This window comes from Electrona antarctica (genome assembly GCF_951216825.1).
Source record: "Electrona antarctica genome assembly, chromosome: 7".
NCBI lineage: Eukaryota > Metazoa > Chordata > Actinopteri > Myctophiformes > Myctophidae > Electrona > Electrona antarctica.
In genome coordinates this window covers 6,333,149-6,357,795 of record NC_136812.1, presented here as the reverse complement: position 1 = coordinate 6,357,795, position 24,647 = coordinate 6,333,149, and the positions used below count along the sequence as shown (strand labels likewise).

The following is a 24,647-nucleotide window of genomic DNA, read 5'->3' as shown; positions in this document are numbered from 1 at the left end:
ACATACTCTAGTATGCGAAGAGTCTGCCTGTGCTCATTCATTTTGGATAATAACAAAAAAATAACGCTGGAGGTTGTGCGATGGCAGGTTCCCAGTCAAATCTGGTCACATATTTGCCCGACCGACCGACCTATGGGATTTACCGACCGACCTATGGGACTATGTCGGTCGGTAATTTCACCTCGCTCCTGCTGTGTATACACAGTATGTTCTCCAGTGTGTACAAATTATATATGTATCATTGGTATACACACTGTACACATTTTGTGTGGATTATGCAAAAAACTAAATCATGTAGATGTATTTATATTGGCCATGTATGACGCCTTACGTTGTTATTTAGTGCCATAAAACAAACATTATACTCCATAGACTTGGTGGGCAAACGATTTACGTCATAAGTGCTCTAAACAAAGCCATAGACTGGGCTGCCATGTGACGTAATCTTCAAAAGCTATAGCGCTCCTCAAACAAATGGATTATTTTTACTGTGTATTCATCCAACAATTATCTACTATTGTTAATAACCAGACCATGAATACTCAAGCCTGTCCTGCCATTAAGATGAAACATCTCGACGGACACTTTGGGCCCTATCTTGCGCCACCCTTATAATCCCTACATTTATTTGCCATATTTTACTATTTTGAAATACATTTTAAAATAGTCCAACTAGCCGATCTACATGGACACGTTGGGACCTTGTAGATCGGCTATTTGAACTAATTTAAAAGTTGTTTTTTTTAATAGTAAAAAATGGCAAATAAGTTTAGGGATAAACAAGAGCAAGATTTCGCCCTTTATCTTTACAGTGGAAAACAGAAGAAAGCACCAGCACTCAATGAAATGTGAAAAGGATTGATTGATTGATTGATTGAAAAATGTATTAACAGTTTGCAGAATTACAGTACATTTCAAGCACAAACTCAATACAAAGGCTGTTAACTGTGAGTGGACGACCCAATTAAGCATTACACTTGTTTCCAATAGGGTCCACCATGTTCAATTCATCAAAACATTTAGAGACGTACAAATAGACACTTCTATATAGACAAAGGACATTCATTGAGTGTCCTTTTCACATGGAGGTCTTTAAATTGATTGATCAAACTATATGCCCTGCTTAATACGACATTCGTAGACGAGATGGCTAGATTATTATAACAAATTCCGTGAGTAACTGCTCTGCAATTACTATATTAGCTGTAATTTATCACCAGTCGATTACTCACATACTGTACTACAGTGTACCATTTGGTAATTGCACTTGGCTATATGTGGTCGCTCAGAAATAATTTGCATTTGATAACCAAGAGTGGTTAATTTGACCACAGTGGCGTCCGGTGTTCTGTGGGCCTTACGACGGCATGACAACTAGTCAATGGAGAGACACTCCACCTGTCAGGAAAGAGATTCTTCTTTTTTTGTTAACCCATTTTGGGCGGGAATCCCTTTTGGTGTTTGAACTAAGCATTATGTTATGCTTTTGCTGTTGAAAAATAGCAGATCTACAAGCTCATAGCGCTGCACCGAGTGCCACGCTATGAACTTGTACTGTAGGTCTGCTATTTTTGAAAAATCGTGAAAATGTGGCGCAAATCTTTGAATATTCTTTCAGAGCGAACGTTTTTAACTCAAAACTGCGTCTGGAGGGTCCATGCCATGATGGAACTACATATTTTCAGATGGGGGGTCGGCGGCCAATTTCATATAATTCTGGGGGTCCTTGACATGAAATAGTTTGAGAACCAATGACATAGAAACATTATATAGGGTTTTTCAGAAAACTCATGATTCAGAAGACATTTTGTAGAATCGTTCCCAGGTCGAAATGGGTTAATGAATGCCATTGGCCTGAAGAAGAGTGACTGCCAAAATTTAAATCCCCCCTAGCCTCCCTCGATGCCTCACGTTGCCTTTTAGCATATAGCCATGGCGGTAATTGTTTTTTCAGAGCGTATAATGCTCTGCCCAGTCTATAGCCCTGAGGGGAGACACACAGAGACACTAATGATCCAGATATATAACCCCTAAATTGACATGGAATGCACCTGCGAGATTTATGCCACCATTTTGAATGGTTAAGCGTGTTCCCGATGGGGTTCAGGCTGGCTCCATATGCCCATCTCAGACAATGTGGCGCTGCTCGCTGGGTCTGAACGGGCCTCGATAACTACTGTAGCTCCTCCTGCTCCTGATCACATGTCACTGTACATGTAACGCAGAGTGGTCTTTCTTTCTTTCTTTCTTTCTTTCTTTCTTTGAACCCGAGCATCCCAATTCTGGTCCTGTCTGTCGTTCTGGGCAAACATTAGGCCAACAACAGCTGTTTGTACACGCTTGTAGTGCCCCCTAGTGTGATGCGTTGTGAGCTTGTAGATTAGTTATCTTTGGCAAACAACACCATTGTTTTTGATGATTGCGGGGTCAAATCGACTAATGAAATTATTCCCGAGCGCGGCACGGCTGCAGCTTCACCGCTCCTTGGCTGCGGCTCGCCGCTCCAAGAGATGGGTCAAATGCGGAGAACAAATTTCACTGCGGTATAATGTGTGTGACAAATCGTACGACTTTGACTTGTACCGTGCGTGCAGTATAAATTAAACATAACTCTTCTGTCATTATCGTCCTCCTATGTGTGTAGAGACCCCAACCAGCCTGTGCCCCAGGACACCAAGTTCATTCACACCAAGCCCAATCGCTTCGAGGAGGTAGCATGGACGCGCTACAACCAGAAAGACCAGCTGTACCTCCACATAGGGCTCAAACCCCGGGTGAAGGAGCACTATCGTGCCAACAAGGTATACAGTCAAATGTTTATGTAATATGTGTCTTGCACGCATGCATGCACTGGCCTGTGTAAACAATTATTGGATTTCATTCAATTATTGAATTATTGGAATTATTGGTTTTATTGGATAATTATCCAACCCAAACCACTTTAACCCTGGTGTCTCTGTTTTGCGCATGTACTGTAGGCCTACATGTAAAAAAAAATGTATAGGGCTTGAGTTAACAGTTCATTAGATGAGTATTGTCGAGGAAATGTGGAATACACTAAGTTATACATTTAAGGAGATCAAATCACTCATGGGAAACTAAACTATGAGAAGCTGTTTTCTGTCCCATTATTATCTTTTCTGACATTTGACCTGGGGTCTGAGGGAAGGGTCTCATGTGTTAAGACCCACCTAGGAATGTATTTAAGCTGAAGTCTGACTGAGTTGTGGTGAGTCAGTACATGGTGTTCCATTGCAACACTTGAATGCTGGCTCCGTATTCGAATACTACATTCTAATACGTTGAAACTCTGAATTGTGTCTGTCTCATTATGTTGTTTAACTGTGTTATAAGTGCTCTCCAAAAGATTCCATAACAGTATGCACCCCAGATGAAATACTGTTTCTATTGTATCACTGTATTTCTGTACCTCTGGGTTTCGTTCTTCCATATTCTCTTTAATTTCCTTTCTCATATATCATTATGTCTCCTCTCCTCTCCTCTCCTCTCCTCTCCTCTCCTCTCCTCTCCTCTCCTCTCCTCTCCTCTCCTCTCCTCTCCTCTCCTCTCCTCTCCTCCCCTCCCCTCCCCTCCCCTCCCCTCCCCTCTCAGGTCAACCTGTGGTTGGAGCTGGTCCCTCATCTCCACAGCCTCAATGAGGTCACACAGCTCATCCCTACCACCACCAAGGTTGGTAGTAAATCGTCACTGTCAGCTGGAAACCTTGTATGTCCGTCCAAAAACATCACTGTCCAGGAAATGACATTGGAATAAATGTTCCAATGCATCCAGTGTCTTTATTATTTAGTCACATTCTCTTGTTAAATCTGTCATTGCTTAAATGTTTATAAAAATCAACAGACACCCTTAACCACGTTCAGAAAGAATGCCTCCTCTCTCCTAATCCAGGGCGCTCTCCGTGGTTTTGATCTGATGGATATACTAGCGCTTCATTTCTGCTCCTCATCCGCCTCTCGTTCAAAATATGAATGCTTTTTGGATCATATATCGTATAAATTAAAACGATAGCAATGTAAGCTAGCAAAGTAAAGCAAACTATTCTGTACAGTTTTTTTCCGGATTGTTTCCGGGGGGTGGGTTTCAGAGTAAAAGCGGCCATGTCTTTCCGGCACCCCAGGGCTCCTATTTTGAAGGAATCCCGGCGCTGATTGTGTTAAAGAATAAAACAGCACGAAAAGCAATAATAGCCGATCTACAAACTCACAACGTGACACATCCGTCTATTTTTGCTGCTTTTGTGTGACACTTGACAAAGTAAGGACATTTAATTACGGAAGAAAAGATAAAACAAAAAACATTAACAGTTGAAATATGGAGATGCAACAAAATAATCTGAAGTTGAACCACCTTACAAGTATTTTCTTACAAGATTGAAAATACTGTAAATCACCTAATAAGAGAGATTTTTTTCTCAGTATTTATATTTCTCAGACTATCTATATACATTTGAGTATAGGTCGCCAAGGTTGCCAAGTCATAGACCGTGACGTATGCGGAGTTGATGCCTGTGCTGTGCCTGTGCTCTGACGTCACTCACTTTACCTCTGCGTTTTCAACCCAGCTTTTGCAGCTTCCGTTTCTCAAATCCGCCATTACTCACTCCGTCCGTCTAAAACAGTCTATTTCTCTGCAGAAGTGTTAATATTGTAACCTCGACACAGCATAACATCAGGAATGATCCCAGAACGTCCGCGTTGTATATTCAATCACCGTGGATGCCGAGATTCCGAGAAAACAGCCTTTTAGAACGTCCCAGATACAGGAACAGGACTCCAGTGTTTCCTTCTTCCGATTGGCTACGGCCGATCACATGACACGCAGGTCGACGCAGCATGTTGGGTTACAGGTGCATGGTGGGAAACAGAGTTTTTGTTAACCCATTCTGGGCGGGAACCCATTTTGGTGTTAGCATTATGTTATGCTTTAGCTATTGAAAAATAGCAGATCTACAAGCTCATAGCGCGCCACCGAGTGGCGCGCTACGAGCTTGTAGGTCTGCTATTTTTGAAAAATCGAAGGATGTAGAAGATATTTTTAGAATCTGATCTCAGGTCAATTAAGCTAGATATATTCTTGGCCTGAGAGTAGACGACAATCAGATCATGCTGGAATGTAATGGCTTGATTTGCCGATAATCACAAAGCAATTTAAATTGACGGTATAGTCTCACTGATCCTGTGAAAGTCACCGTGAACATCGTAACATGCCTCACAATTATTAAACTGCTACGAATACATTTTAATTACCTAAACTTTAAACTACATATCTATTCTGCCCACTCATGTTTTGGGGAACGATTGCAAAAGTAATCAATTTGTGTCAGTTAATTTGTTCTTATAGATTACTTTCAGTACAAAGACAAAGACAGTGCATGTGCATGTACTGTATCATTAAAGAATGCATTATTCCCCTCCCCCCAATAATCCCCTACATGGTTGTTAGACAATTTTATACTTACATGACTTTGATTATATAATTACAGATAAACTTTTAGAATAATACATTTAATGTGCTACAGTGAAAATGTAGCATGAAACAGTGGTTCATAATGTTTCTATAGATGGTAAGATGTGGCTCAAAGGAAACTAATTGTCTGTTGCATTCTATTATGTACATGTCAATTCTATTAGTACATGTCAATTCTATTAGTACAATTCTATTAGTACATGTCAATTCTATTAGTACATGTCAAAACAACAGTAATCTAAAAGCAGGTGAGAGTCCACATCTCCAGAATGGATTTATGTTGCTAATTACACATTATGTTATACTTTATGTTACACATTATATTATACTTTAGCTATTGAAAAATAGCAGATCTACAAGCTCGTAGCGCGCCACTGGCGCGCTACGAGCTTGTATATCTGCTATTTTTGAAATGTCGTGAAAATGTGGTGCAAATCTTTGAATATATATATTTCAGAGCGAACATTTTTAATATATTAGCTTCTGGGGGGTCCCTGCATGGAAGATGAAACAACATATTTTCAGATGGGGGTCCGAGATGGGGGATCCGTGGCCCAATAGAGATAATTATGGAGGTTTCCTTGACATGAAAAAGGTTGAGCACCACTGACATATAGAAACATGGGTTTTTCAGAAAACTATTAGGATTTAGAAGACATTTTTTGTAATCGCCATCAGTCCAAAATGGGTTAATATGATGTCATTAATCCTGTGGTTCCTGTATAGGTGCCGCCCCCGGAGGCCACCAACCGCACCCCTAAGACCAAGGTTCATTAATCCTGTTGTTCCCGTATAGGTGCCGCCCCCGGAGGCCACCAACCGCACCCCTAAGACCAAGGTTCATTAATCCTGTTGTTCCTGTATAGGTGCCGCCCCCGGAGGCCACCAACCGCACCCCTAAGACCAAGGTTCATTAATCCTGTTGTTCCCGTATAGGTGCCGCCCCCGGAGGCCACCAACCGCACCCCTAAGACCAAGGTTCATTAATCCTGTTGTTCCTGTATAGGTGCCGCCCCCGGAGGCCACCAACCGCACCCCTAAGACCAAGGTTCATTAATCCTGTTGTTCCTGTATAGGTGCCGCCCCCGGAGGCCACCAACCGCACCCCTAAGACCAAGGTTCATTAATCCTGTTGTTCCTGTATAGGTGCCGCCCCCGGAGGCCACCAACCGCACCCCTAAGACCAAGGTTCATTAATCCTGTGGTTCCTGTATAGGTGCCGCCCCCGGAGGCCACCAACCGCACCCCTAAGACCAAGGTTCATTAATCCTGTTGTTCCCGTATAGGTGCCGCCCCCGGAGGCCACCAACCGCACCCCTAAGACCAAGGTTCATTAATCCTGTTGTTCCCGTATAGGTGCCGCCCCCGGAGGCCACCAACCGCACCCCTAAGACCAAGGTTCATTAATCCTGTTGTTCCTGTATAGGTGCCGCCCCCGGAGGCCACCAACCGCACCCCTAAGACCAAGGTTAATATGATGTCATTAATCCTGTTGTTCCTGTATAGGTGCCGCCCCCGGAGGCCACCAACCGCACCCCTAAGACCAAGGTTCTGGTGACCAAGCGGCCAAACAACCCGACTCCCTTCCCCACGGAGACCCACGACAGCCTCAACCAGCCTCACCTGGTGGACCAGCGGGACTACTCCACGGAGCTGTCCGTGACCATCGCCGTGGGCGCCTCCCTGCTCTTCCTGAACATCCTGGCCTTCGCCGCGCTCTACTACAAGAAGGACAAGCGCCGGCACGACGTGCACCGGCGCTGCAGCCCGCAGCGCAGCGCGGCCAACGACCTGGCGCTGCACACGCAGGAGGAGGAGATCATGTCCCTGCAGATGAAGCAGCACTCGGAGCTGGACCGGGACTGCCGGGGTGTGGTGGGGGACCCCATGCATCCCCACGACGTGGTGCTGAGGACTGCCTGCCCGCCGGACTACACCCTGGCCATGAGGCGCTCGCCGGACGACATCCCGCTCATGACGCCCAACACCATCACCATGATCCCCAGCTCCATGGGCGGGCTGACCTCGCTACACCCCTTCAACGCCTTCCCCGGCAGCGGGCAGAATAACACCCTGCCCCATCCGCATCCACACTCACACTCCACCACCCGGGTATAGCCCCATGATGGACGCAGCCCCCCATATTTACAGGCAAGACTCTTGGACGGCCGTCGCTTTGAGCTAATGCTATTGTTTAAGGCAGAGACTTATTATAACGGCTGACATGCTAACAGACAGCGATGCAACAGTGAGCTGAAAAGCCGGCCTCGAGCTGCCAGACATGTGGAATTACCCTGGGATTCTGCTCCACCTTGTCAATACCAGAGGAAATATAGTAAAAGGATTTTTTTCTTGGGGGGAGGGAGAATGGGGGGGGGGGGGGGGGGGGGGGTGTTGGGGCTTGGACCAGACAACAACAACGACAAAAAAAAGGAATAAATATGTTTTTGTTTTATTCTTTTGTAAGAAAAAAAAGAAAATTGCTAAAAGAAAAGACAATGACAAAAAAAAATCTTTCAAATATGGAGTTAAAGAAACGGACAAACCAATGAGGATTTTTTTTTAAATATGAATATATATATATATCAAATCTTTTGTTTCCGGTATTGCAACAAAACAAGGTACACCACTTTTTCTTTCATGTGACAGATATGGCCTTTGGGATCCTTTGGGACAAATGGCTGCTTGACAGTATCATCTGGAAGCAGCCTGGAGAAGCTGACACACCTCTGAGGTGCAGGGAAGAGAGGAGCGCTTTCTAAATGAGAGAAAACATATTGTTTTCCTGTGGCGTCAGGCCATAGATTACTCTTCTGAGGAGCCGAGAGCGTTTAGATGCCAAACAAACCACAAGCTAACTTCATAAATGGAGGCTTTATGTAAGATAAGACAAAAACCGGCCAAGAGAGGAGCAAAGACAGAACAGAATACGTCAAGAAAAGAAAAAAAATACCTGTATGCACAAAGGAGACTTTTCGTGAGGAAAAAAAATAAATCACAGATACTTTTGAACTTTTTTTTTTTTTTTTTTTTTTTTCTTGGGTTTGGGGGGATTGGGAACAATTTTATTGTATAGAACCTATTTACATATTTAGATCTGTACACTAAGCACCGATGCTGTTTAAGCCCTCTTCTCTAGGGGGGGAAACGGGGGGCGTCTATACTGCAAAATTTGCCAGCAGGCTGAACCGAGGGAAGAGTGGGATCCAAACTCTACCGGCTTCCCTGCAGTTGCAGCATCATCACACAAGTGCTGTCAACACAGAGAGCTGGGGGACAACATGGATAACTGGATATTTTTAGCACGATGCGCATGACAATTTATCTGCTTGATGGCTGCTCTGCTGATTATGTCATTATTAAGAATAATTTTCACCCCCTCCCCTCCCCTCCCCCCCTCCCCCCTCGCATTGGAATAGTTTCGGAGGGAACACGGATTCCTGATTGGCTTAAATACAGGAAATACCAAACCCTCACAGGACTATATGGGGAAATGCACTTCAAGGTGGTGGATCGTTGTTGTGTGGCTCTGTTGGGAGTGAGGGGAAAGTCACAGACAACTCAAAGGAACGGTTGGGCTGTGGTAAACATTTCGTGCATTAACATATTATAGCTTGAGTGGAGGAGCTGCAGGCATATTAAGGACTAGTTTTGTACTCTGTGTGTTGGTACTACTTTTTGATAGTGGTTAAAATCACATCACACCGTATCAATGGAAGTCATTGTACCTTCAGTTGAGATCAATGTTCTTTGGTATTCTATCTATTGTTTTTTTTGTTTTTTTTGTTTTTTTGTTTTTTTCACCTCTCTTGCTACTAGTCAAAGACCACATTGGTGTATAGAAGTAATTATCTGCACTGTTTCTTTTGCTTCCGTTTCAGTTTTGTTTCTGTTTCTTTTATTGGGAGGTGCTCTGTCTGTATGACCAATTCCAAGAAGCAGTGGACGCCCGTGGCTACGAAACAAAAGAACCATGGAATGAAAGATTGAAGGTCAGGAAAGTAGAGGCAAAGGAAGGGCCTCCAGGCTACCAAGGTTTTCCTTTCTCCTTATTAGCCTTCCATGCCGTGAAGTTCCATAGAGCTGTTTAAAGATGAATGCCTATAAACGACTAACTGATAATACAACCACGAGGCTAAAAGCACTGACAGAACGCATTAAGAGGAGCTGGTATCCTTGTTGAACCTGCAACCTAAACGCTGGTAGAGGACAGGAACATGAGGGATAATGGCCGTGTTGGGAGAGAGATAGCAGCTGATACTGTAGGTCAAATCTCAGATTCCAGCCATGTCGTCGTCAAAAGAGAGATAGAAATTCAGTCAGCCGTCCTTTCCTTACCGTACACATACAAACTACCCATTTCCTTATGTTGCTTTCTGTTTTTATACCATAGATTATCGTCTCTTTATCGTACTCTTAGTAAGTACTGGGCTATTCATTGGCATGGTTACCCTCATGTCCACCACACTCTGTCTACCCTCTGTCGCACATCTTATGCAAGACTGGTGTGCCTTCTGGCGTATACCGTCTGCGATGACTGTGTCGCTCCAGTCTTTATAGGTCAGTGTAGCTCCCTCAGCAAAGTACACGGCAAGCCTCGGCAGTGTCCGGGCGCAACCTCCCCTTCACTAGCTATCGCGGTTGTCTGCCAGAGTGTGAACGTGTCACATACAGTAGCAGCAGCAGCAAACTGCATCCGTACCCAGTCGCTTTAAGAGATGGGAGTCACCACAGGGTAAAATGGTGTTCTTCAAACAGACAGTGAGAGGTATACCCCTGATGGCAAGGCTATTGGTCTCAGATATAGGAATCTGTATTGCTCACACTGAAATGCTGCATGGTAAGCTGAAATGCTTGTCTCCCTGTTTTCCCATCACTGACGCGCCTATGTGTGTGTGTGTGTGTGTGTGTGTGTGTGTGTGGGGCCCTCTGTAGTGAGAATACATCCTGCCCCTCTTGGCTCGCTCACAGGCACTGTGCAGTCATTCAAAATAATGAGCACAGACTACTCTTATTCCACATAACACTGCGGTAGACACACCGTATGGAGGGAATGCAATCTAAATAAAATCTGTCATCAGGGAGGGTTGCTTTTTGGGTGAGAGAGAACTCTCTCTCTCTCTCAGAGAGAGAGAAATCTAAGGTATAAATAGAATAAAATGTTTGTCTCATACGATGTGAGGAGTTAATTTGGTGATTTATTTTGAGGAGTTTTGTTTTGTTGATTTGGTTATTTTAAGGTTGTAGGTTGCAGTTCTTAAGGGATTATTTAAAAGATAATTATTAATGATATATACCGTATCTGTAAAATTGAAAACATAACACAGGAATCACTCTTATTTTCATCACAATACTGAGAAAACTAATGTGTAGGGCCAGCCATAAGAGTTGTTTTGCTGCAGGGCCACCTGCTTTTTCCCCTCTGAGCTTGTCCTTCTTTCCAGCTTGTCCTTTTTTCCAGGTTTTCCATCTCTGAAGTACTCGAGTAGCTGTTGGTATGTTCACATGCACACGGCCATAAAGACACACACACACACACACACACACACACACACACACGCACACGCACGCACACACACACACACAAAAGGCGCTAAGTAATTAAACCTAGGTTTTCCAAGTTTTTTTGGAATTGAGTCAAGATACTGTGTACCTTCTGATTGCCTGCACTTGTGCTGGAGATTTATAAGACCCATATAAAAAGCGACACGACCTTGTTTGCGGTAGTCCCAGCCAATGCCCGATATAAATTTCCCAGCATATAGAATTATTAAATCTACATGCAAGCTTCATATTCGGGGCTGGGAGGGAAGCTCATAGGTTGTTGAGGTTTGGACATAATTATCCAAAAGCAAATACAGTACGATCATTAACCTATAATAAAAAAAAGAAAGGTTACAACATTGCAACATTAGATTTATGATTTTAAAACTATCCACAAAAATGATAATAAAGAGGGAGCATTTGGGGACAAGTTAAGTGAAAGGATATTGGCTCCTTCAAAATGTCACATTAATTCAAGCAGTTATTGTATTCTTTGGAGGTTGCTTCAAACTCGACATTCCGTGTGCTTTTGTTGCTCATTGACAGCAGCATTAGGCCCAAAGGTTACTTCAGCTGTTATGTACACACACACACACAGTTGCACATATGTATTTATCACAATGCTTTTCACACCAGCTGTATGCCTCTAAGAGGATGTACTGCTTTCAAGGATTTCATTTGCCTTTCCTGCACTTACAATACAGGCTATCTATGACGACGTTGAAGGCAGCGGAATTTGTGCACTTAAGAGACTCCTCAACTGTCAACTAAAATATAAATAGACTAACAAGAAAATCAATCCCACATTTATGAACTACAGTGAGCTTTGACACATAGTATACATGCCTTTGGTTACGGTTAATTCTATTCTATATTCTATTTTATAATTCTAAGTACCGGGGCTGTGTGTCAACGAGTCCAGCCAAATTCAATCACTGCTCTCTACAGACTACAGAGGAGCCTACAGACATGACACATTAGGGATATACAAGAACCACACTTTGAATTAAACATGTAATTACAACACTGTAGGTATAATCAGTTAATTGCCAGGCAATGTTAAGAGCTTAAAATGAATGCTAATGAAAATGGAAAAACTCGCCATAAGCTCAACTGACATGATTGATAAATGCAACCTAGAGTCTAGAGTGAGTAAACAGTGAAAGATACTTCACACTAGCACTTGACATATTTCAAAAATTAAAAGAGTAAATTACAATTTAGTGTAGCATTAGCAAATCTGATAAATGATTGGAATTAATAACTAGTTTCGGCATGTCTTTCAAGTACGTTATGTATTTCTGACCTACAGCAGTACAGTAGCCGTTAGCAGGCACTTGAGGAATGGGAGTTCTCTCTCCTTCTCGCTCTTGATTGCAATATTGAATTTACTGATGAAAAAGCAGCTACTGTGACATTAATCATTTATGTTAGCAAAAGCAACACAAAATAATTAAACAGCTTTGACATTCCTAAAAAACAAACAAAAAAACAATTGGAACAATCTAAATTGAGATTAGCTTGGCCAATCATTTCAACCACTGAAGTTACATTAGCTCCTTCACTCGGAGAGACGTTTGGCTGATTGAGGCTTTACATCAGCCGGTCAAGAAACATAGAATGCATTGCATTGCCATAACTTTAAACTTTATTAGAGAGATCATTCCTAACTATCTTCACAGATGAGAGAATTAGCATATAGGCCTATGACTATCCCCTATATTATAAGTGATTGAAGACCAAGCTAGTTTGGTTCTCCCAGTACCGGCAGAGTAGTTCCGGAGCAACGGATTGTGTGGCCTTGCTCATTCCCTGATGGACTGATCAAGGGTAGCTACTGGGACGTAAGTCGGGATTTGATCAACCCCGGCTGGGTCGCCTGAGTGAGGGGTATGATGTTGGAAGACCCGAAACCCTGTTGACCTCAGGAAACATCACTGAAGATACGTCCCAGGTGCATCCATGCAATGTTTGTTTTTTTTAGCTGATGGCTATAGAAAACTAGTTCTGAAAGTAGTAGGCTAGCCGTCAGCCTGTCACCAACACCCCACTATAGGCAGCTGCGGAAAACGGATACAATCGAGCATTAGCTTAATCTTCCTCTGTAACAACCAAAGGAGCATAAACATGAAATGGGCCTACTGTATAATGTAACCTCCACTATTCTCTGTCGTCCCTGCCTAATGAATGCTTCTATACATACTCCATAAGTCTCACTACATACGTATGTGCTCTGGCAGCAGCTATACTCACTCTCTCTTTGGACCATCCCTCCAAATAGTTGTTTTCTTTGATTTGTCTGAGAAAGGAGAGAGGAGCAGAAGTTTGACATGGTCAAAGAGGCACCCCTGTGTTTTAGACCTGAGCTCGATTCTACAAAATGTCTTCTAAATCCTGACAGTTTTCTGAAAAACCTCATGTTTCTATATATGTCAGTGGTGCTCAATATTTTTCCTGTCAAGGACCCTCAGAATTATCTGTATTTGGCCGCCGACCCCCATCTGAAAATATGTTGTTCCAGGGACCCCCTCCCCCCAGAAGCAAAGATTTGAGTTAAAAACGTTTGCTCTGAAAGAATATACTGTATATTCAAAGATTTGTGCCACATTTTCAGGATTTTTCAAAAAATAGCAGACCTACAAGCTCGTAGCACGGCACTCGGTGCCGCGCTATGAGCTTGTAGATCTGCTATTTTTAAATAGCTAAAGGGTTCCCGCCCAACAAACAAACTGTTAACAAACAGGTCTGTCAGAAGACGAAAGTCAAAATTCTATGCTCAATTGGACATGAAGTCACGGAGCAGGATATAGGACTGCATCCAATATTTCTAATTATGGAAATAACTCCCTACCGAGATCACTAAACTCCCTACCGAGATCACTAAACTTGTTATGCCTTCGAGAGCTGCTCCTTACCATTTTGGAAAATTATAAAGGCGTGATCGCCCATGGATTATTTTTGTTTTGGACCATTAAACCAGATTTTTACGGTGAGAGCCAAGCTGTGACTCATATGGCTCGTGGCGACTGTACTAGATACAGATACTATTGAAGTCATGAGCCAGGGATTGGCTCACACACTATCAATTAGGCTTTTATAGCAGGCTATCCTTTATGGCACTATTTCCCAAACTTTATTTTTTTGTCCCCTTACATTTCATTTTTAATTATTATTATTTCAAAGCATAAAAACAATCCCAAAACAGCAACATTTTGCATGAATTAAAAACAAATTCATTTTTTTTCTCCAGTAATTTCATGAAGAGAAATAATATAAAAATCTTAAGAAATTCTAATAATTTGAAAACGAAACTAGAAATAGTGTAAATAGCCGATCTACAAGCTCACAAGGCAGTGCAAAAGCCACGCGTTGTGAGCTTGTAGATCTGCTATTTTCACTAGTTTGGCTCCCGGGCAAACGTATAACTTATCTTTTGGGTCTTGAGCTATAAAAAACACTGCTTTAACCAAATGGACCCTATAGTGTCCCTATTCTGGGCATGTCATAAAATATTGTCAAATCTCCTCGACCTCGGTCAACAAAGCATAACGGGGTTAAAGAATTATAAGTGGTTAAAAATCCTGCATTTCCACAATAAGTATATTGGAGGAACTGCAGATGTTAACATCCATCCATCTTCAACTGCTTATCCGTAGTCTGGTCACGGGGGCAACAGCTCCACCAGAGTGCTCCAGACTTCCCTCTCCAGAGCAACATTATAGTGACCTCCTCCTGGGGGATTCCGAGACGTTCCAAGGCCAATGAGTCCATGTGTTTCCTCCAACTGCGCCTTGGTCTGCCCCGGGGTCTCCTTCCAGTGGGACGTGCCTCGAGGACCTCCCTAGGGAGACGCCCGAGAGGCATCCTAACCAGATGCCCGAACCACCTAAGCTGGCTCCTTTCCAGGCGAAGGAGCAGCGGTCCTACTCCGAGTCTCTCTTGTGTGACTGAACTTCTCACCCTATCTCTAAGGGAGATGTTAACATAATAGGTCATAAAATGTTATGCTGTGGTTTAAGACCTTGGGAGGGAGTTTTTCATTTTTCTTTTTTTACATACAAATCACGTACTGGAATAAGTAAAGAGGTCACGGCGGTATAGTATACGAGCAGGGTTGTGTGTGCATGTATTTTGTGAAAACATTCACATTTGAATAATGCAGTTACAAGTACTTTAAATGTCTTAACGTACTTATACCCTGTGTTACCCTTTTCGGACCAGACCTTCATATTAGTGCATTCCCACATTCAATAATACCGTACTAGTATTTTAGGATACTGAAGTTGTCTTTTTATCCGGAATAATAATAATCTGTGTTGAATAATATCGTTTTTGAGGTATACATCCCAATTATGACAAACGCCAAATATGACAACTGGTAAATGAAGCAGGATGGCGAGCAAGACATATATAAACCATATGTTTGTTTTTACATACTTTCTTCTATTTCTATATAACAATATCTGAGATAAAATGGTAAATGGTGCATTTATATAGCGCCTTTATCCAAGGCGCTTTACATAGATTGTGCATTACATTCACCCATTCACACACACATTCATACACCGATGGCGGTGGCAACCATGCAAGGCACCAACCAGCACATCAGGAGCAATTAGGGGTTCAGTGTCTTGCTCAAGGACACTTCGACAGTAACTCTGGGGGAGCCCGGGTTAGAACTGGCAACCTTACGGTTACCATCCAGCCACTCTACCCCTGAGCCACCGCCGCCGAGATATTCTGTTTATTCATGTACGGAGGGATATTTGTGGCCACGATATGGAGTTGCATATTAGCAAGACTGTAATCGGTATTGGAGTGTACTGTACGCATGTGGCACGCATTGAGACTATAGAGGCCAAACGTTATACCTTAAAATGAAGGTTTTACTGTAATACTTCTGGGTTTGAAACGAACTCCCCATCAGCCATAATATGACAACCATGCACTCCTCTAAATGTGTATCCGAACTGTGTTGGGGCAAACTCAACAAAAACTGTCGAGATCTTCTGTCTAGGGGCAGCATTACTATACAGTTCATACGTACATGGGACCAAAATGGGTCAAAGAAGGACTGATTATTTTGGATCCCTGCTAGCCTGCCTCCTACATGTCACAGATATCAGTTAACGAGGCACCAGGGCAAATTTAAGCCATTCTGGGCGGGAACCCCTTTTGGTGTTCTAAAGCATTATGTTGTACTTTAGCTATTGAAAAATAGCAGATCTACAAGCTCGTAGCGCGCCACTCGGTGGTGCGCTACGAGCTTGAGGGTACGAGCTTGTAGGTCTGCTATTTTTGAAAAGTCGTGAAAATGTACTCGCAAATCTTTGAATATATATTTCAGAGCGAACATTTTTAACTAAAATATTGGCTTCTGCGGGGGGTCCCTGGAACTATACATATTTTCAGATGGGGGTCCGTGGCCCAATAGAGATAATTCTGGGGGTCCTTGACATGAAAAAGGTTGAGCACATATAGAAACATGGGTTTTTCAGAAAACTATTAGGATTTAGAAGCCTTTTTTGTTTTAATCGACCGCAGTCCAAAATGGGTTAATTCATTGACAGGATGCAGGATGACAGCTTATTCCCCCCCTCCTTGTTACACTGTACCACTCTGGACATGACGGACGGTTATTCCTGCTGTGTTATACTGTGTATGGGACAAACGGAAAGGGACGAGCACTGCAAATGATTGTACCGTAAAGATGAGTGCCATTTTCTAACCTCAAACAAACAGCAGCAGAAAGGACAGCCGTGATGAGACCTCACATTGACTTGAGATTTATTTTCTTTTTTTTATCTAATAACTAAAGGGTGATTTAGCGCTTTGAAAGCCATGTGAAATGGGGGCACTGTGTGAGTTGGTTATGGCATTTGTAATGTATAGATTATTTGTCACTTGTCTTTCTTTCTGGTTAAATAGTAATTACTCTTCTGGAGCACAATAAATGATTTTAATAAGCAAGACATGTTTTGTTTATGTTTTGTTCTGTTCCCGAGTGCTTTTCGACATTCTTACCTTATTCTATTTTATTTAAAAAGCAAGCTGTACATGTCATTAGTGTCACTCATACAACTAATTCGTTTTCATAAAAATCCACCATAGACATTTTATGAGCTACTTTCTGTCAAGAAACTCCGTGCAGTGAGAGTTTGGAAGCGCTCGTTTTCAACAACACAACGTCCTGCTGCCTCCTGCATTGCAGTGTGCAATTTAGAAACGGGTGGTACGAAGGACCTTTTGAGTGATTTCCAACGAGCGCTTCCAAAGTCCGACACTCCATGCTGCTCAATAGAGCACCGAAGTCTGACGTCAATGTCGGTAGAGGGCGCTAAGTCCACAGGTTCATGTACTTTTTACACTGTGTTTGAAACTGTGTTTCTGTGTTTGAAAAATAAACAAATCATCCAAGCCGTTTCACTCCTATGGATGTGAAGACTGAAGAATCAACTGACTGAGAGAAAACGCTAATGTTACTGCTGCTGAATTAGTTACATTGTCGCTAGAAACAGACTGTATCAAATATGACTGACTGACGGTCGTGACTCGTAAACAAAATACAGAGACAATTCCCTCCCTGACAATATCGCCGAGATAGTTTTGGATCAAAGTTCTTATAATAAATATATTCAGTATTCTGATATTAACCTGCAGGCCGCATTATGTGAAGGTGTGGGCCGCAAGTTTTGACCAGATGAAGAGCCTTGGCTCGAAACGTCGTCAATAAACCTATCTTTTGGAGCATATGAGTGTGCGGGTTTTCTCTCTTTTTCATATGTTATTTTTCGAACCCAGCACCTCCACAAAGTGATGTGCGTATTTTACTATAGTTTCTGTGGGCCGCAAGTTGCCCATGTATGCTATGCATAGTCACTCAAGAGCTATAGTATTTTAAATTTTTTATATTTTTTATCCCAAAATTTTGTAACCCATTTTTCACCCCTGTGTCAATTATCTAATGTGATCCTGGGCTCTACACACCCTCCACCAACCTATAGTCCCCATATATGGGGGACATGGGGAGAGCAACGGACTTGAACTCATGCTTCCTTCATGCCTGAGTGTCCAAGTCACTCCTTTACACCTGACAGGGGGGAGTTTCCCTGGTTGGACGTAGCACGTGGAAGGAACACGTTATTCCAACCAGTTCCTTTCCCCTCCACCAGGTGCCCCGGCTGGCCAGGGGGAGGCAGTTTAGAGACCAGGATTACTGCATGTTTTTTGTGAGGGTATACCTACCCTAGGGGACACGGGGAGAACATGCAAACTCCACACAGAAAGGCCCTTTCGACAACCCCGCCTCAGGTATGGGCACTGATGACGTGGAGGAGGAAACACGTCGCCAGCACCCACAGCGTCCCGAGCGGGAATCGAACCCAGGACCTTCTTATAGTGTTTTTTAATATGTCCATGTATCGGTAGCGGTACCCTCCCTGACAGATATCACATTTTGTTCAACACTTTCTCTTTTTTTAAAAAGACCATGGGCTGCGTAAAGTTTACACGTCCCGGCCTGGTTTACATTGAAAAGGGTCTTTTACATGAGGGGGGGGGGGGGCTGGGGGAGGGGAGGGGGGGGCTGGGCCATATGGGGAAAGCTTTTAGACACCACTCTGAGTTATGATGGTTTATTAAAATGACAAAAATCTTATTTCCACAAATAAATTCAAACGCTTTAATAACCTGTGTGGATATATCTAAAACTTATATGGCCCAAATAAATTTAGAATTGGGTCTTTAATGGCTTCCTGTCAGCGCGGCTATTGGATTTCATGGAGCGTCACACAAACTCATATGTAGCTGAGATATCACCATAACCCATTTAGGTCTGACGTCGACATTAAACAAAACGTTCGCTCTGAAAGAATATATACCTATTCAAAGATCTGTGCCGCATTTTTTACGATTTTTCAAAAATAGCAGACCTACAAGCTCATAGCGCGCCACCGAGTGGCGCGCTATGAGCTTGTAGATCTGCTATTTTTCAATAGCTAAAGTATAACAGAATATATATACCTATATACCTATTCAAAGATTTGTGCGATTTTTCAAAAATAGCAGACCTACAAGTTCATAGCGCGCCACTCGGTGGCACGCTATGAGCTTGTAGATCTGCTATTTTTCAATAGCTAAAGTATAACAGAATGCTTGAAACACCAAAAGGGGTTCCCGCCCAGAATGGGATAAAACCCAGTGCTGGGGATCCTCGTGAGAGACATCTTTTTAACTTTGATGGCTAATATTCAGGTTTTCACTGTGATTGCTCTGAGAAAAAACACTTGGAATAGCTTTTAATGAAACAAGGCATATGGGACACTTTTGGGTTCTATTATATCGCCTGGCCAGATGGTCAGGTTGTTGGATTTATGGTTACAAATTGTTGTCATTGGCGGAAAGTAACGAGTAACGAGTCATTTGAAAACTTTAGTATTTGTACATTTACAGATACAAAACGTATACATTCTAACATATATAACATATAAGTTATTTAAAAAATAGCAGGTCTATAGCTTCACAACGGGTCGATTGTAAGCTTGTCCATCCATCCATCCATCCATCCATCTTCAACCGCTTATCCGTAGTCGGGTCGCGGGGGCAACAGCTCCACCAGAGTGCTCCAGACTTCCCTCTCCAGAGCAACATTTGTGACTTCCTCCTGGGGGATTCCGAGACGTTCCAAGGCCAGTGAGTCAATGTGTTTCCTCCAACTGCGCCTTGGTCTGCTTGTAAGCTTGTAGATCTGCTATTTTTTTTTAAAATAAAAATTAAATATATTATTTATTTATATATATATATATATATATATTTTGTTGCCCATACTTTTCTACTTTTACGCAAGTATAGATTTTGAATACAGTATACGTTTATTTGTATTCCTACATTGTGGTATATTACGTTTACTTAAGTCACATTAATTAAATATCTAATATCATCTTAATGGCTGCCTAAATAAATGTAATAGAAGTGTGTCATTAACACGTTTAGACCTGAGTTAAAAACATTCACTTTGAAAGAATATATATTCAAAGATTTGCGCCACATTTATACGATTTTTCAAAAATAGCAGACCTACAAGCTCATAGCGCGCCACTCGGTGGCACGATATGAGCTTGTAGATCTGCTATTTTTCAATAGCTAAAATTATAACGTTAAAAATTATAATGTTTAAAACACCAAAATGGGTTCCCGCCCAAAAGGGGTTAAAGCTCCCACGGCTCCCTATATGCAAAGTCAGAACAAGACGCTGTGTCTATTTGTACCATTTTTCCCGTGTTTACACATTCTGTCAATTTCCACACTGATTAATATTTAAATTATTAAGCCATTATTCATGTTTTATTGTTTTGACTGCATGCAGTCTGTGGTTGTAATATAATAAATGCAGCATTGCTTTAGGGAATAGAATGGCATTGCAATGTGTGCAGTACTGCTCCCCCTACTGAATCAACTGAGATTGCCGTGCCTTAATTTGTGCCCCCTTATTTTCTACTGTATTTCCTCTGATCTAAACATCAAATCACAACATTGCACAAAAGAAAACGTGGCATTTGCCTGGAGTGTGCTAATTGGAAATCAATCGAAATTCATCTACTGCGGAAAACGCTGACATTTTCCCTCTCTTTGACGTTGATTAGAAACAAATTATGCCAGTGTACTGATTGACATTTGTGGCGAAACATGCAGGCCAACATTTGGAGTGGAGAGTGTGGAAACATTGCGTGCGTGCGTGCGTGCGTGCGTGCGTGCGTGCGTGCGTGCGAGATAGCATGTATTTGTGAGTCTAACCAAGGGCATACATTAGTCTAGGGCTGCTCAGCCGGCAAGCCCTGTAGGAAAAAAAGCTCGATAAGGGAGGCTTATTTACCATAATAATGCATCACATCTTTGCACATCAAACACTCCTGCCTGGTCTGATAACCCGCACTTTAATTTAGCACAACTGTTTGATCTATAGCCGTATACCGCAGCCGCACCACGGCCATTGTCGCGAGCAATATAACGGTTGGGTAATTGCTGTGTGTAGCTGTGTGGCAATGTTTCACAAACAGAGCACTTATGTAACATCGATGCACCTGCACATTGCAGAAGGAAACCCCACTGTGTGAATGTGAAGCTGGGATGAAATCAAGCCTTTTCATCTGTGTTTTCAGCTCAATCTGATTTCTTCCCAGGGAGTTTTTACAGTAGCTGAAACTGAATAAAGTATACCCATAGGCTGTTGTAGCTATACCATACCCGTACTTACCCGCCAATAGCCACAATTACCAGTAGGGATGTCCCAATACACTTTTTTCGCTTCCGATCCAATCCCGATACCTCAATTTCTGTGTTAGCCGATACCGATACCGAATACCAATACCAGTGTCGTGATCTCATGTTGTGTTTATAACTATCTAGCGATATATCTCGTGTTGTGTTTATAGCAGACTCCTCACTCATAATGTGCACTTGCAGTTTGGGCAACTCCAAAGAAAACTCCACATGCGCCAATATTTTATTTACCTGCCATAGTGTCAACCCCTTACCCCTGTGTTGGATCTGTGGTTAGACTGGCATATTCACCGATACCGATATGACACAGTATCGGGACCATCTCTAATTACCAGCATTTGGTGTGTCTGGTGTTTCTGTCCCTGATTTTAAGTAAAAGAGCCTATGATTGTTTCAATATCATGAGCAATCTAAAAAATACTGAATACATATTGTATATTATATATTTGACCGTAATTCTATATTGATAGACATTTATTGATCCTGCGGAGGATATTTGTGCGGTCGTATATACTCACATGCTGATAACAGTACAACAATACAGTATCCATTGGCTATGCATCAGTATCAGTATGCTGTATTGCCATCAGAGTGGATGCTACTCCAGAGTTATTGACCGAGCAGAGAAAAAAATGTGTGCTCAAACATTGTACAAATTCATGGCTTCCGTTACAAAATAATAAAGATAGACTGCGGTGTTACTCCGCATGAGTTTATAGTACGATAATAATAATAATAATAATACATTTTATTTATAAGGCGCCTTTCAGGGCACTCAAGGTCACCGTACAACAAGTTAAAAACAGTTGACACAAAACACATGCCGTTAAAAGCAAAAGCAGACAATAAAGTATAGCTTGCAGCAGAAAACACAGATCAATCATAGGCCTGCCTAAACAGGTGGGTTTTGAGGTGGGTTTGAAATGAGGTGATTGAGTCCATGTTTCTTTTATCAGGGGAGGGAGTTCCAGAGGTGAGGGGCAGAGCGGCTTTTATTGTTTTTTTGAAGGGACAGAGGCTGACAGGAAACGGGAGAGAGATGGGGGAAGACATGCAGTAAAGGCCGTGTCGGGCTCGGGAGTCGAACCCGCGGCACACTGCGACTGGATTACCAGTCGGGTGCCCAGACGGTTACGCCACCGCCTGGGCCGGTTGGAAGCTCTTGAGAGTAAGAATGTGTAGTCCAGGCAATTTACAGTTTGCATACTCTAATTCCAATACTAATCCAGTGGTTCTCAAACAGTTTTCTGTCATGGACCCCCAAATTGATACGGATTAAGCCATGGTCGCCCCATTTGAAAAGATAATTTTGTTGCCAGAGACCCCCATTCGATTTTGAGTTTAGCTCTTAGATTAGATGCAGAATTCTAGGTGGGGAACAAATTTGATCATTAAATGTCAATAATGGCTTTTTATGCCTTTATTGACAGTACAGTAGATAGACAGGGAATGGGGGGGGGGGAGAGAGATATGGGAGTGACACGCAGCAAAAGGCTGTCGGGTTCGGGACTTGAGTAAAAATGAGAAAAAGGCTGCACACTCGTAGCCACGATGCTGTATATTTAGGGCGCGTTCGGAAATACCACACCGGAGTATACCACACTCGCCTATTAGTTTGCATTGCGCAGTGGGCTCAGTGCGCAATTTCCGAACGCGCCCTTATTGACAAGAATCCAACGTTTCGACTATACAGCATCGTGGCTACGAGCCTTTTTCTAATTTTTACTCATTTACTGCCTTAGGCCAGCACCTCACCAACACTGGTGTGTCTTATTTACTGCCTTAGGCCAGCACCTCACCAACACTGGTGTGTCTTATTTACTGCCTTAGGCCAGCACCTCACCAACACTGGTGTGTCTTATTTACTGCCTTAGGCCAGCACCTCACCAACACTGGTGTGTCTTATTTACTGCCTTAGGCCAGCACCTCACCAACACTGGTGTGTCTTATTTACTGCCTTAGGCCAGCACCTCACCAACACTGGTGTGCGCCCTTTCCTGTTTTGTCTACGGGTCTTGAACCTGACCGGGCCTGAGATAGTTATTCTTATACATTGGATTACATTGTAGCACTAAAACACTTTCACCCTGGCATCCTTATTTGGTGCATGTCATAGACAAACATTTTCCACAATAGCGAAAATACAATCTCACAACGTGTAGATGTAGATTGTAGTTGATCAGCGATTTTCTCTATTTTGGAAATAGGGTTCAAGTTGTTAAACTATCCTTCATTTGGTGGGGACTGTATGAAGACCCCTCAACAACCCCTATTCTATCTACTGAAATACAACTGTTCTCTTTCATCAACCGAAATCACAACGCTCCCTTAGAAGAAGCAGGTCTGCATGGAATTACAGAAAGTTAATCACATTTTTCATTTTTTTTAGAGGAACAGACTGAATGAATTCCCAAGCTACTTATTAGATATCTTAAATTTTGCCTTGCTTTGATTAGGATGAGAAACACATTCTCTGTATAACAAGCAGTTTAATCACTCCTGTGTATATTGTAGTGACAGTACAAAACCTCATCTCGCATGTTAAATTTAATTGGAATTTGCTGAGTTTTTGCACCATTTGTGTTGGTCCTTTAATGTTAGTGCACAAGGAGGTACCCCCAGGTAAGGCAATTATAAATAAGCATGCTGCTGTTCTTCCATGATGCATCTGAAGCATCGAAGAAATCCCTCAGCAGAACGCTTGTTCTGAGCAATGTTACAAATTTAACAATCAACTTTGTTTACATTTCTAACATCTGTTCAACATTTTCCAGGTGGCTATAACTTTGTGATCGAGTCTCATCCATATTGATGAGAGACATAAGCTTAATAAGACTTAAACTTCATAACTGTTAACAAACAATACATTAGATTAATACATACCGGTACACTAAATATCTTCACCAAAAGTAGCAGATCTATAAAGTTCAGTTCAATTTGACATTGAGTGTCCGCAACAGAATAGGCATATGCAAGGGTTTAAAGTGGGTAAATCTAAGAAGATCTGATGGCTCTCTTAGGCTGTCTGTCGAAACATCTTTGAGCATAACACCATCTGGCAGTTGAGGTCTCTTTTAAAGGAGAAAGTTGGAACAGTCCTTGAGGAAGTTAATTTGACAAACCTGACAGCTATAGCCTCTCCTCAGCACCAACGCAACTGAAAAATCGCAACTGTGTGAAATCCTGTTGTATCCATGATATACAGTACAGTATACTGTACAGGCAATATAAAAAATCTGATTTGAAATACCTGCACACTTTTAGTTTTCAATATTCCTCGTCTTTGTTTGAGTGTAACCAGCTCAGTGGCCTTGTGGTTAGAGTGTCTGCCCTGAGAC

The 24,647-nt window shown here is 42.4% G+C and overlaps 1 protein-coding gene across 2 annotated transcripts in view; it reads left to right on the top strand.

The window, feature by feature from the left end:
- The window catches only part of nlgn1 (neuroligin 1), a gene marked incomplete at its 3' end in the record, with an annotated part of 342,115 nt that extends 334,510 nt beyond the window's left edge, over nt 1-7,605 (top strand). For both annotated transcript variants that reach the window (XM_079506030.1, XM_079506031.1), the window contains 3 exons: nt 2,645-2,801; nt 3,613-3,690; nt 6,994-7,605. In XM_079506030.1, the coding sequence (XP_079362156.1) occupies nt 2,645-2,801; nt 3,613-3,690; nt 6,994-7,605 (847 nt within the window). The remainder of the gene's footprint in view (nt 1-2,644; nt 2,802-3,612; nt 3,691-6,993) is intronic.
- Nucleotides 7,606-24,647: the final 17,042 nt, after the last annotated feature.